The sequence below is a fragment of the Ursus maritimus genome, unplaced genomic scaffold, assembly GCF_017311325.1.
Source record: "Ursus maritimus isolate PB19 unplaced genomic scaffold, ASM1731132v1 scaffold_26, whole genome shotgun sequence".
NCBI lineage: Eukaryota > Metazoa > Chordata > Mammalia > Carnivora > Ursidae > Ursus > Ursus maritimus.
Window position 1 is genome coordinate 6,582,359 of NW_024425119.1, and position 14,512 is coordinate 6,596,870.

The following is a 14,512-nucleotide window of genomic DNA, read 5'->3' on the forward strand; positions in this document are numbered from 1 at the left end:
GAGCTGCATGCCTGGCCTATAGGGGGTTGACTGGGACGTGTGCTCCAGAAGGACTCCTAGGGGAGAGCCAGGTGAGCAGAATGGGGCAGGGGGAAGAGCTGGGCTGCAATACGTTTCAGCCAATTGCACATGGAGCTTTGGGCCTGAGGTAACCCTTAGAATTATCCAGAATTGAGCCAGTGGGCCTCATGCCCCTGCAGAGATGAGAGGCAGCCCCCAAGCAAGGAGTGGCCCTGGTCCAGGCAGCCCTCTTCCACTTCCAGCAGCTCTGAGGGGGGCTTCCAACTGTGACCATCAGCAGCAAGGGGGTGAGCGCCTAAGTCCTGCAGGGACCCATTAACACCACATCGTTAAAAAACATTTTTCCCAAAGGCATACTCTGGCCAACTAAGGGAACACTGTAACAAAATGAAAAGACAGGAGTGTTTTCCTCATTTATTTTTAACCCCAGACCCTGTTTGACTACATATTTCAAGCAACAATGGGATCAAAGACTGATCCCTGAGTTTTTCCATCTCATTCTTGTTCTCGCTTCTAGAAATGCCTTCCACAGCCTGGCAGAATCTCCTACCACAATTTATGGCGGCCTAGAAGAGCACTTGGTAAGCGTCCCCCCTGTCTTTCTTAACACGGGCTAGTCACTAAACAAGGCTAGAACCTTGTGCTGGGTGGCTCAGCAAACCAAAAGACTTTCATTCATCTCGCAGAAAAGCAAAGTTTGATATGGCAAAATAACAGCCATTTGAGAAGCAGTTGATGATGGTTTTCTGCATCTTTAAAATCCTCGCTGAGGCAGCCACTCTAGAAAACAGTATGGAGGTTCCTCAAAAAGTTAAAAATAGAACTACCCTAAGACCCAGCAATTGCACCACTAGGGATTTACCCAAAGGATACAAAAATACAGATTTAAAGGGGCACGTGCACCCCGATGTTTATAGCAGCATTATCTATGATAGTCAAATTATGGAAGATCCCAAATGTCCATCAACTTATAAATGGATAAAGAAGATGCGGTATATATATATACAATGGAATATTACTCAGCTCTCAAAAAGAATGATTTCACTCATATGTGGAATTTAAGAAAGAAAACAGATGAACACATGGGAAGAGGGGAAAAGGAGAGAGAGAGGGAAGCAAACCATAAGAGACTCTTAATGACAGAGAACAAAGTGAGGGTTGCTGCAGGGGAGGTGGGTGGGGGATGAGCTAGATGGGTGATGGGCATTAAGGAGGGCAGCTGTGATGAGCATTGGGTATTATATGTAAGTGATGAATCACTCAGTGAAACCAATATTACACTGTATGTTAACTAAAATTTAAATAAAATTTGAGAAGAGAAAATGTGTATCTCCTATAGAGAGCAAAAAAAATTAACAATGAGAGGAGTCCTCTTATAATGTATACATGTATCAAATCACCATGCTGTACACTTTAAATATCTTACAATTTTTTTGTCAATTATACCTCAATTATACCTTTCACTAAAGCTGAAAATGGAAGGAAGAAGGAAGGAAGGAAGGAAGGAAGGAAGGAAGGAAGGAAGGAAGGAAGGAAGGAGGGAAGGAGGGAGAGCGGAAGGGAGAGGAGGGGAGGGGAAGGGAGGGGAGGGGAAGGAGGAGGAGGAGGGGAGGGAGGAAGGAAGAAAAGAAATCCTCACTGAGAAAAGCACCATTTATTTTCCCAAGCAGGGTTGTTCCAGACAGGGCTGCTCTGAAGAGGCTGTGAGAGGGGGAAATGGGAAGGGAAGTCACCTTTTATTCTACCCTCTTTTCTTTACAATGAGCGCATCAAGGAAACAGCCATTAAGATTATTTATTTAAATCAACCATCAAATGGATTCCATTTCTTTTTATTCTAAATAAGGAAAAACTGATGAACCCTGTGGTAAATACTGTTGGTCACCAAACTCTCCACCTGGTGCTCATGGCTGTTTCTCTTGGAGGTAAAAACTGAGATGATTTCAACTGTGTTATTTATGTTTTACTTTTTCTGCATTTTCTAAATCTTCTTCAATGAGTATATATTACTTGTATGATGAAACAAAATAGATGGTATTACAGACCAAGGTAGGTGACCGCACACACACCACGAGAACACGAATGAACTCAAAATAAACCCAAACAGTAACTGTTACTATTTCTGGAGAAAGGGCATAGGAAAAGGAGTGGTATTTTTTCCTTTCTTCAGTGTTCCAGATGTTTGTTCACAATTTTTTTTTTTGCATTTTATAGTGAAATGTCAAAATTCATTGTAAAATGCAAAAAAAATAATTTATTATTTCCTTAAAGAGCTCAAAGAAGATTTTATTGTTTGTTTTAAGTTAGGACTGCACCTACCACCTCTCTACCCAGCTTAACAAATCGTTTGGGAAGTTCTTACGGAGCCTAAATCCCAGTTGCTGGGATGACGCTAGGCATGTCTGGCGGTCCTGCTGGTAATGGGGGTGCTACTGAGATGATCTGAGCCTGGGGGTGGGGGCAAATCACAGAATTCCTAATTCACTTGTATTGGGAGAAAGGGAGAAAACAGAATCCTTTCAGGGTGGGAACCTATATCTGGGCAGATGAAATCTCCCTTCCTCTCCACCTAGATTTCCCCAAGAAGCGCCGTCTGACCTAGTCCCTCGGGCGTGAGCTCCGGCCACCCCAGGCTTCCACACCCGATCTCCAATCCCTTAACAGGACTGAGCAGGGCAGGAAAAAAACAAAGCAAAAGGCCCATTGTGCAAAGGAAATAGAATGGAGCTCCTACTCCCACTACTAATCCCCTCTACCTTGCTCGACTTTTTCTCCACAGCATTTCATACCTTCTAACATACCATATAGTTTATTTTCATTGTTCATGATGTCTTCCTGACTCACCCGCAGGAACGTAAGCTCCTGGGGGTGGAATCATTGTGTCGAGTCATGTATCCCAAGTGCCTGATCCAGAGCCTGACACGTGTAGGTGGTTGGTACGCAGGTTTGAGTAAGATTCAAAACCGAACTGAAATTTATGGGATAAAAGGATGGTTGAGATACACGAAGTAGAAACAGCAAGACAACATATACCTCAGACTTGTAACTGAAAGTACGATGCATTTGAGAGGGAACGAGAGTCGAAGGAAACACAGCAATTGGTGATGTTGATTCAAAATTGGGGGGACTGTGGGTGATTTGCTTTCTTTTTCATTGGTTTTCTGACCATCTGACTCGTGGGGTGCAAGTGGCATCTCTGTGATCATATAAAAAAGTTTACTTGAAAAAAAGAAGAGAGGTGGGTTCCTCTGGGTATTGGTGCTGGAGGTAGCCCCTGACCCCCAGTGTGGACCGCCGCGGCAACTCCACCCACCCTGGTAGGACTTGTTCCTGGGGAGAGCGGCCTTTTTATGGGCCTGGCATCTCCATGTCATTAACACTCCTGGTCGGCCACTCCCCTCTCCCCAAGTTAGCTGAAGCCTGTTGTAAGGCAATGCAGTGTTTTATTTTGATAATACTGGAGCTTGCATCTGGGCTCATGTGCTGAGCGTGAACCGGAAGGCGTGATGTGGTTAAGATGTACTGTAGGGCTGCCGGTACGTGAGTGCATGGGACAGCCTGGCCTGCTGCTCCCACTAAAGCTGTATCTATGCCCTGGTGTCCCCATAAAAGAAGGGACCACTTTCCAGAGCAAGAGCTGGCGGCAGTGCGATCCTTCCCCTGGCCAGGAGGCAGCAGAAGCCAGGGTGAGCGGCCAGTGCTCATGGGCCCTCCGACCCCCAGGTGCGCTGGAACCTGAGAACACTCATCCTCTGGGGCGAGGCCCTCCTCGAAGCTGCCCTCCAGACGCTGAGTTGTACTCTCGTCAGACTGGCCCGGGAGGAACCGGGGCCGGGTCCTGAGGAACAGGACCGTGTAACTGGTTTCTGTACAGCAGGTTGAGGTGTGCGAAAGACAGTGATGAACCGTGTCTGGCCTTTGCTTCCAACTATACTTGAAAATCTCACACACACTCCCCACCCCAACCCAGGCTCTGGGAGGAAAGATGTAACCTTTGAACGACCTTGGGCTTGACGTTAATTCATATGTAAAATGGTAAGCCTGTTACCTCCCCTGCTTTCACCTTTATCCCTTGTATTTCTCCTTAGCCCTTATGACTAGCTGAAATCCTATACATTCACCAGCTTCCTGTCTGTCTCTCCGCAGAAAGGAAGCTCTGTGAGACAGAGATCTTCTCTCTTGTACTCTGCTCCATGTCTCATCTGAGAACAGTATCTGGGATGTACTAGGTGCTCAATAAATGTTGGTAGGAAGCGACAGAAAGAGAGAGAACCAAAGACAAGGAGACGTAACTTTACAAAGAACGTTTCCATTTATTTTATGACTTTAAATCCGAACCTGCGTAAAGTGATGGTTAGCTGCACAAGCTCAAAGCATCCCGTGACATGAACTGGAGACAAGCCCGGGTTTGGACCTCTGCCACTCACCATCAAGTCCAGTGGCCACAGCAATCAGCCCTGTGACTTAATTTGCACGCAGTGGGGCCATGACAGCCCCAGATGCAAGTGACTCCGAGGGGTCTGCTCAGGGAGATGGTGGGAAGGGGAGAGGGATCCCTCAGGATGGGGGCTCGCTTCTCTCCCAGCCTGTGGCCACTTGAGAGAGGACGCCTGAGGGAACACAGGGAAGGCTCGTGGTGCCTAGGAGCTCTGGGGTAGAGACACCCAGTTCTTTCACCAAGTGACTCAAAATAGGGTACCAAGCCCCCCAAAGGATACAAAGAGGACCTAAAAGAAACTTAAGCTTGAAGTTTCTGAGAAGCAGCCCCATTTCTCTTCCTGCCCATGCTCATTCTCTCGCTCACTCTAACCTCTCTCTCTGCACACGCACACCTTTCCGAGACCCCGTCAGGCCAGACCCCGGCAAACGCCGGCCACCACGCCCGCGCTGGTGCACAGCCCCGCTCTGTGAGGTCCCTGGCTGCTGCGGCGGCCCACCTCGGGGCTGGCTCGCTCACACGTTCGTGTGCTGAGAACCAGAGGAAGCGATGCTGCCTGGCTGACTCCGGCCCGACGGTGCTGAGCTGGGCGCCCGGCTCCTGCTGCGATGCCCCCCTCCCAGGCTCCTCTGGGCCGGCTCGTCCATCAGCTTGAGTTTCTCATGCTCCTCTTTCAGGAAGAAGTCCACCAACAAGCTCTTCTCTTTCTTGATCTGGTCGCTGATGTCCGTGGGGATGTCTGGAATCATCCAGTCCACAAGGACACTCAGGAACATCACGAGGTTCTGCCAAAAGCCAGGGAGAGGGGTTGAGAGGAGAGGCCCAGCCCCCTGGGACACCAGGGCACCCCTGGTCACCCCTGTCTCATCAGAGCAGCGGTCTCGGCAGTGGGGCGGGCAGTGTGGTGCCGAGGTGGGGGCAGTGGCTGTGGGGAGCACAGGCCCAGGAGCAGGACGCCGCCGTGCTCACCTGGCTCTGCTACTTACTAGCAGGGTCTGAGCCAATGAGCAGAGGAGCCCCGCAATATCCCCATATAGAAAGTGCAGCAGTAACAGTAACCACCCCCCCACCCGCCCCCAGGCGTGAGGGTGAAATCAGTCAATACCTCACACGGGGCAGGGCTTGAGAAGTGTCAGCTACTGCTTTCTCCCTCCTGTCCTTCCCGCCTGGCCTCTCAGCCCCCAGGCGCCCTGCTCCGGAGCTCCCTGGGAAGTGGGCGCAGGGCCCGCTGGCCTCTCCAGGGCTTTCCCTGAGCCAGCTGCTCCTCTCTTGCTTCCAGTCTGCCCTCTGTCCTCCAAATCAGAGATGGACCTTTGGTTTCTGCACTGAATTCTGGCCTCAGCCAACCTCACCCTCACCCAATTCCACTCTCTTCCATCCCGCTAAGCCGGTCACACCAGCCCGTCTAGGGCCCCCGCCTCTAGCTCCCCCTTCTCCATTCTAAGCTTCTGGGCACACTTGTAATTGGCTTCCTTCTTCCACCTGCTAAGCCCCATCCCCACTCTTGCAAACACAGGTAGTACAGGACTCCCTTGCCCTGCAGCATTTTCCACTGAAGTGGTGAATACATCACAACAGAGCCAGCACGCACCAATATATGACAGCTCCTTTTATAACCTGGTTCCCACCCAGTTCCCCAAGCCACGCTCTGCCCTGTTCGCTCCCCCAGTTGTGGCCTTCTTTGCCTGCCAATCACACGTTCACTCTGAGATCCAGGGACAGCGATGGAGCCTGGGATGAGATCTTTAGGGCACAGCTGTCTTCCAGGCTCCAAACCTATTCCCACCATGACCTTGAACCTCCCTCACACCTACAGCCCAGGGGAGGGCCAGGGGACCAGCTGCTGCTTCCAGAGGCTCCTGGGTGCCTTCCATGCTCTAGAACTGCTTCAAGTCACTTTCTCCTCTTAAACCAACTTATATGGGGTTGAGTATTACATGTGACCTGTGTGAAAGCCAGGGGACGCCTGCAGGGGGGAGTTTTGCAAATCCATCGCCCCATCTCCCTGGAGGAAGAAGGGCTGTCTTCTTTAGGTGAAAGACTAGTCGATGGGCTTCTCCACTTCCTGGGCTAGGGTCAGGGCAGGATATCTTAGAGCCCCCCAGAGATCTGCCTTCAGGGAATACAAAAGCCTGAGGGAGTGGAAGAGAAAAGGCTCTGGGCTCTTGCTCCAGCCCCGCTTGAAGGGGCGGCAGGACCCCAAGTGGGAACTGGGGCCGCACACCCACGGATCTCAGCCATGCAACCCGAGCTACGGCTATTGTCAGAGATAGCGATCAGGGGCTCGAGTTTGCTATTCATCCATGGAGGCATGGCCGGATGGCTCCGGGGGCCCTCCGCGCCAGATGTCTCAAGGGCTGGAGCACGCTAACAAAGGAGGGAGCCAGCCGAGAGCTAGAAGAACAGTTCAGAACTCGAGCCCTTTCTTGAGCTGCGGAGACCAGGCGGGGCTATTTGTTGGCATTAGGGTTGAGACTCTGGTCCCCACTGTTCTTCTTGCTTCCTTTCTTGTCTTAGGTCTAAAAGGGAATCTATCTCCACCCTGCATCTTATCCCACATATGTCCTGTAACCTTACTCTGCATTCTATTCTCTTTCTGCAAATCTATCCATTAATGGAGGTCCTCTCAAGAGTGCTTCCTGACTCCTCTGGGGAGGCACTGGCTTCTGCCTGCCACTTGCGGAGACCCCAGTGTCACAGTGCCATGAAAACATGGAGTGGAGGGGCAGGTGAGGAGACACGGCTGTCTTTACTCCTGCAGCCTGGATTCTACTCCCTATCCGAACAACTCACCTGGAAGATGATGACAAAAGCCAGACGGGCAGACAGAATGGCCCAGTACTGTTTGGAAAACTCATATGGGTTCGGGGCCCACGGTGGCTCTCGGTAATCCTTAAACCTGCCCAGAGAGAAATGTAGCGTTAAGACTGGGAAGAGACGGAGGGAAGGGGGTGCTTCTGATCCTCAAGGATCAGAGCAGCAGGCTAGCTCCTGGCTCCCACACTTGGGAATTAGCAGAGAGCGGGGAGGGAGGAATTCACAGCCCCACAACAAGTGTCCCTGGAATAAAAGGATCAAAGTCCTAAAAAAACCCAGTGTTGGCCTGGAAATGCCTTTTCCCTATTCTCTAACATCCCCCACGGCTTCCTCTGGTGTCTGGATTCTTCTTCCAGAAGAGCCCAGGAATCATGAGAGGAGCCCAGCATAGGGGGTCCATGGTGGCCCCACTGACCCATAAGCTCAAGATGGGAGGGTAATGTCCAGAAAATTTGGACAGTTCTCAGCAGCCCGTGGGCTCAGGGAAGACACAGGTGCCCCTAGACAACCCCCGGCTTCCTTCCTGGCTGGCTGCTTTGGGACCACAGCCATAGAGGTGGCTGCATTCTTGCACTCCAAGGAAGGCTGACTCAAACCAAGCGCAAGGATGAGTGAATTTGGGGGAATGGTGGTAAGAGTGATGGTTGGTCAGTATTCTCTTCTACTGACCACGTTTATGATCTGTCCACGTGACTTAAGAAACAAAATATCAGTGCGTGACGTGAGCTCACGTCCCTTTCTCAGACCCACGGAGAGATTTTCCTCACTGCCGCCTTTTCACCCCCATTCTGTGATGACTCATGTTAAAAACCGCTCATTTTCGGGGCAAATGGGGGGCTCAGTCGGCTAAGCGTCTGACTCTTGATTTTGGCTCAGGTCATGATCTCAGGATGGTGAGATCCAGCCCCGCTTCGTGCTAGACAGGGACTGTGCTTGAGATTCTCTCCCTCCCCTCCATTCCTCCCTCCCTCTAAAAAACAAAAAGGCTCATTTTTTTCAGACTCACTTTTTTCTAAGCCTGGACAAGTGACAAGAGCTGGTATCAGAAAAATTATGACCCTTCATGGAACTGTTTTCTCCATGGAATTCAACAGATCTTTGATGCTTAGTCAAAGCACAATAAGCCCTGGGGGAAGGAGTGGGGTGGCGTCAGGCCACCAAGTGGGGCGCATGGCTGCCGAGGAAGGCAGGGTGGGGACTGTCTGAGGAGGGGCTAAGAAGGCCAACAACCTATACTGAACATGCAATACATGCCAATCCCTGAGCAAGGAGCTTTTCTGGAAGTTTTCCCACTTAATCTCCATAGCATCTTCCGGCAGGCACCGATATCCCCATAGAACATAGATGGACACTGAGGCTCAGAGAGGGTCAGTTACGTGCCCAGGTCTCTCTCGTAGCCAGCAAGGACTGGAGTTAAGTAGAGAATCCAAGTCTGGCTGAAAGCAGGCCTTTCCTCTACCGTCACAAAGCATCTTGCCAATAGCTGCGGTCTGAGGTGGGGGACTCAGAAATGGGCGTTTTTTTGTTTGTTTGTGTTTTTTTTAAGATTTATTTATTTACTTGAGAGACAGTGAGAGGGGAGGGGCAGAGGGAGAGAGAGAGTCTCAACCAGACTCCCCACCGAGCACAGAGCCCAACTCGGGGCTCGATCCCACCACCCTGAGATCATGACCTGAGCCGAAATCAAGAGTCGGATGCTTAATCGACTGAGTCACCCAGGCGCCCCAGAAATGGGTGCTTTCATTCCTTCCCCACCTGGAATGAGCCAGCTGCCCTAAAAGGTCCAGGTAAAAGCATGGTGGCTTCCAACTGTCCACGGAAAGATGCAGGAAGAAGAGAAGGAACAAAGAGGAAGACGAAAAGAGGTGCACACAGACAGGAGGAAAAAGGCAGATCCACAGAGTCAGCAGCAGACAGACAACCAGAGGTGGACAGTAAGCAGTCGGCTAGGGCTGGGTGGGGGCCAGGAGCCGCCCCTCCCCCACCCCACCTTCCAACAGCTGTTCACAGCTGTCGCAGCCTTGCTTTGACATCCGGATGAAGAGCAAAGCTAACTGCAGCCCAGCAAAACACCACAGGATTCTGCATGTCCATCCGTGGCTGAGGACAGAAGCACGGCCAGCTCCAGATTAGGCTTGCTAACAGGAGAGAGGGAGAGCATGGCTAAACGGAGAGGGACACCTTGGGGTGGGAAAAAGCTCAGGCTCTTTGCCCTCCAGCTGCCCCCCGAAGGACCCCATGGCAAAAGGGGATTTATCTCCTCTAAAGACCTCAGGAGGACCGGTGCAGCACATATGCCCACTCTGTACCATGGGGACACCCTTCCCCAGGTCCAGCCCCATACCTCCTGCTACAATCGAAGTCTGTTTCTCTTGTGCTCTCGCTCCATCTATGAAGGAAAAGCTGCTCACTGGCCTTGCTCTAGGAGCCACCACTCACCCCTCTTTGTCCCAGTCTGAAAAGAATCCATAAATATTCTAATTCTGGTCCCATCTCTGATACTAACTCACCACAGCTTTTGGAAATGTCCCTTTGCCCACCCTGAGTGTCCAAAATATTTTTAAAATCTAACAAACACGTCCATTGAATCAAAGATCTGAGGAAAGATTAACACAGATATTTCCAGAAAGCTTTACTTGAAAACACCCCCATGCCAATGGGCTATAGGTCGCTCTGGTTGGAACTACAGGACAAACTACCCACAGAAAGAACAATGCACAATTTAATGAATAATGCATCTGTTCGTATTTCCCTTTCTGAAGCTAACTTTTAAAAAGAACTGTGACCTACAGTAGTAAGAAATCATTTTCCATTAACGCACATGTAAGTAGACATCACTGCAAAGAAAAATCACATCCTTGCCGTGTGCGATGCCCCAGTATTTTCTGATTTTATCCTCTCCTGTCTTACCCTATTCTCATCTTTAAAATGCTGATCATGACCCACTAAGGTGATTTCCTAACCCTTTCATGAACAATGACTCATAGTTTGAAAAATATTATTCCCGTAAGCCTCTGACCACCAGGAACGGACTGGTTGCTTACATTCCAATATAAGTTCAGATTTCATCATTTTTTTCAAGTGTCATACTGAGAAGTCAAGCTTATCAAATGTTTTCACTGAGTAACAAGAAGACACTACTTAAACAAAGAGACAATTATCTTTAAGACTAGAAATGGCCACAAAAGATAGTGACTGGGGCGCCTGGTGGCTCAGTCAGTTAAGCACCTGCCTTCAGCTCAGGTCATGATCTTGGGGTCCTGGAATCAAGACCCACATCAGGCTCCTTGCTCAGCGGGGAGCCTGCTTCTCCTTCTGCCTGCCCCTCCCCCTGCTTGTGCTCTGTCTCTCTCTCTCTCTTTCTCTCTGTCAAATAAATTAATAAAATCTTCAAAAAAAAAAAAAAGATGAGTGACCAATGGACTTAATTGTGTCCACGACGGTGACGGCTGTCAGCCAGGTCTGTTTGGCTTCTAAGCCCAGTGCATAGCACTGGCAAAAATGTGGGCTTTGGAGTCACCAGGTGAGGGCTTGATGCAACCTCTACCACTTTGGTTCCATGTCCTCTAGAAAGTTACCCGATGTTCTGATGGCCAAAGTGCTGGGCTATAAAATGGCCTCAACATTCAGGGATGTAATGAAGAGGAAATGTTAATGAAGAGCATACCACCCAACCTATCAGATATGTGCCCAATAAACAGTAGCTCTTTCTCCTTTGCCTGGAGGTAGCTGACACCTCTCCTGTGAAGAGGACAGAGCACGTATACCCCTGCTCCCAGTGCCTCCTGCCATTTGAGGGGGGTTTCTGAGCACCCGGCACAGGTGCTCTAAGTTTCCGCTCATGCTGATGTGAGTCAGAGTTAGCCATCACCACAATGGCCAGGGGCTTCTCCCAGGATCTGTGTCCATGTAAATGGCCCAAAATAGGTAAGCCTCAGGCCAGTGGGAGGTAGAACTTCTGCTCCATTCTAGCAGCTCAAAGGCCTTCCAAAACCAGATGCTTCCTCCTGGTTGAAGGAGTGTGGTTCTCCCAAAGTCTCGCTGAGTGGCCAAGCACTGGGTGAACCCCCACATCTGGTCACTTCCTGCACCTGCTCGCTGGGATTTAAGTTCAGAGGTGTGATTTTAGGAGCCTTTCCTAGATCTCATCAACACCCCGCCAAAGCTCTCTTCATTCTCTTTGAGCCTTAATATTAATTTTGAGAGTGCCCTTGAGTCTCGTAATAATGAGAGGCTTATAATTACAAAACCACTAGAGTGTTTAAAAAGCAAGTGTGCACTGGGAGTGGCCTCTGTCACTTACTAGCTTAAGACCCTGAGAAACCCGTTTCTCATCTCTGAACCTCAGCATTCTAATCTGTAAAATGGAGCTAGTAAAACACAGAAGTGCTCCAGCTCTCTCCCACCGACCATAAATAAATACGTGCGTGCCCGTACATTAAATGTTAAAGTAAAGCACAGTGAAAATTAAATAAGACAATGCATGTGACTGTGATTTCTGGAGGCTTCCACAGAGAATAAACACAATGGTTTCTTCTGGAGAGAATGACTAGGGCGAGGACTATGAAGAAAGTCTTTTCCTTTTGTATATATACATACATATACAGAATTGCTTTTATGATAAAAAAAAATCATAATTTCAACAGGATAAAATTAATGGCAATATTCAGTGGACCCAAACACATTTTTATACTAAGCTTTGAGGAGCAAAATTATAGTGTTAACTGAGACAGACTCATACACAGTAAGTGAAACTGGTACAAAAATCATCATTATATTTTAGCTTTAAATCACTTTATATCTAAATTGTTCTAACACTATGAAAAATCACATGGAGTTGAATTTATACACTACCTAAAGAAATAGGTTCTCATTAATTTGAAATATATTTCATTATTATAAAACAAAGCCATGAAACCCCATAAAGGTTCTATGAGCTCACTTGGTGTTAACACACGGAAGACAGTCTGAGAAAGACACGCATAAATGTTTTGCCATGAGTACTATTGGGGTGGTGCCTAGGAGCGGGCAGAGGGTAAGGCAGACGTGGGACAGTCAGAGAGGCTGCCCGTAATGTTTAGAGTTTTTAGTATGTTACATGTATCATGAAATATTACATTTTTTAAAGAAAGAAGCAGAAAAGAATCTTTGGAGATTCTTCATTCCAAGTCCCCATTTTTATAGATGGGACACTGAGGTGTGGAGGGGGAAGCTAGACTCCCAGCACAGATACTCCCCTCCCATCCTCACTTGCAGGGGTGGCCAGTGACAGTGACAGGGACATCCGCCACGATTCCATCAGCCAAAATCGCCGTGGGCAGGAAGGGTGCCGAAGTAACAAACTGAGGAGTTAGTCATCAACCATCAGGGACGGCTTTTTCCAAAAATGAGGTTTTAGTTACATTATGAATCAGTGAGTAAATACATTTCTCAACTCCAAACAGTGGTATGTTAAAGAAAAATTGTTTTAATAGTCCCAATGGAAATGAATGTCATAATAATGCTAAACACAATTATATACGATATTTTCATACCATCTGAGCTACTTCCAACTGCCTTCTGAAATTGGCCTTTAACAAGGGAAAACAGCACAGGTAATTAGGAACTAACGAGAACCATGTTAATCCAGCGGTCGATAAAGATCAGGAAAGGCAACACCCGGAAAAGCTGACTCTCCCTCTGGATTCAGCGAGGAGCAGATGAGAGACGGCCATGGACTGGAGAGAACTCGCCTCTTCAAAGACTTTTCACGTGACCTTGGGATATGAAAGAACTCAGGCCCTGCAGAGAAACCCGGCAGGAACCACCCAAGGATTCTCTGCACTCCCCAGCAGACCCATTGGGTTGACCATGCCCAGGCAGGCTCCCCGACTCCAGGACGCAGATCCCTGGCCAGGCCCTCCCCTGCTGACCCCTCCACTCCCTTCCAGTGGAGCCAGGATCCTGGGCCACTGTCCGCCCTCCAGGACATGGTAGCCCTTCCACGCCATCAATAGCCACTGCTCGTGCCCGCAGACTGACGTCACTGGGCTGTTCACGGAGCAGCCCCGCCAGCGCAGTGAGAGCACTGAAGCAAACGTTGCTCCAAAAATGCTGGGAATGCATCTCAAATGGGCAGCTGGAGACTTGTCCTAACTTTTATTGCTATTTTTAAGATACCTCTATCCCTGGCGAGGCTGGGTTGGAGCCCAAGACCTCAGTTTTATTTGACCACATTTATCTCCAGAGGTCACTGAAAGCTAAGAATAAGAGGGGTCATCGAGTTCCCAAAACTGTTTGCCAGAAAATCAGGGCAAACTTTTCATTTCCCACCACAGAAGCAGTTTTAAACACTGGCTCTGGGGCTAGCTACAGAGCTCTCTCTCCTTCTCCCCCTCCCTCCCCCACCCTATCTGTCCCTCCCTCTCCCTCCCCCTCCTCTTTCTCTCTGTCTCATTCTCCTTCATTTCTATCTCTTACAGCCACTGACGATTCCTGGCTTATAACGACATCAGTATGTTATGCCACCCCTCCAAAACCCCTGAGACTCTGGTGAGCCAGCCAGTTCACACAGCATGCAATGAGTATGACCCACTGAGGCAGAGATGTCCGTCAACAATTGTTATCTATCTAGGAAAAGGTAGCCCCAAAGGACACCTCTGTGATACGTTGTATCTAGATAATAGCCTGACCCTGCTCCCTGGACACCTGCTTACACCGCAGAGTGCTTTCAAGCATCTCTTTATTTCAAATGTAACCCACTGGTCTTCACACTGCAGCCAGAGAGAACACCAATGACAAGTATGCTCTCATCCCTGCTTCCTGTGGCTCCCCACCACCCTAAGAGGGAGTCCACACACCTCCAAAGACCACCACACTCTTCTTGGTCTGGCTTCTGTATTCTCTTCCCGCCTCACCCCTCAGAGCTTATCTGCCACGCCAGCTGCCACCACCGGGCACCAAGGAGCCCATCTACCTGGAAGGCCTTGCTCTCCCCAACCTCCTTCACCACTTGAGGCTCCCTTCCAGTCCTCCCAGCACTCCTCCCACCCCACTCACCAGCCAGGCCGGCTTGGTCGTGTGAAGGAGGAGCGCTGACAAGAGCATCAGTCTGGCCAACCTTGTACTGTTTGACCTTCAGGGTTTAGCCCCCTTGAAGCTCCCCCGCAATACCCAGGTCTGGGTTAGGTGCATTCCTCCTTCTTCGGGGCTCTCAGAGGTCCTTGCAGTTACACTATCATAAATTATGAAAGCTAGA

The 14,512-nt window shown here is 49.4% G+C and overlaps 1 protein-coding gene across 1 annotated transcript in view; it reads right to left on the minus strand.

The window, feature by feature from the left end:
• Window positions 1-4,363: 4,363 nt before the first annotated feature.
• ANO2 (anoctamin 2) overlaps window positions 4,364-14,512 on the minus strand; it is a 318,709-nt gene continuing 308,560 nt past the window's right edge. Inside the window, exons 27-28 of the mRNA XM_040642600.1 lie at window positions 7,252-7,357; window positions 4,364-5,243 (exon numbers count right to left, since the gene is read on the minus strand). Coding sequence (XP_040498534.1) covers window positions 4,974-5,243; window positions 7,252-7,357 — 376 coding nt within the window. The 3' untranslated portion in view covers window positions 4,364-4,973. The remainder of the gene's footprint in view (window positions 5,244-7,251; window positions 7,358-14,512) is intronic.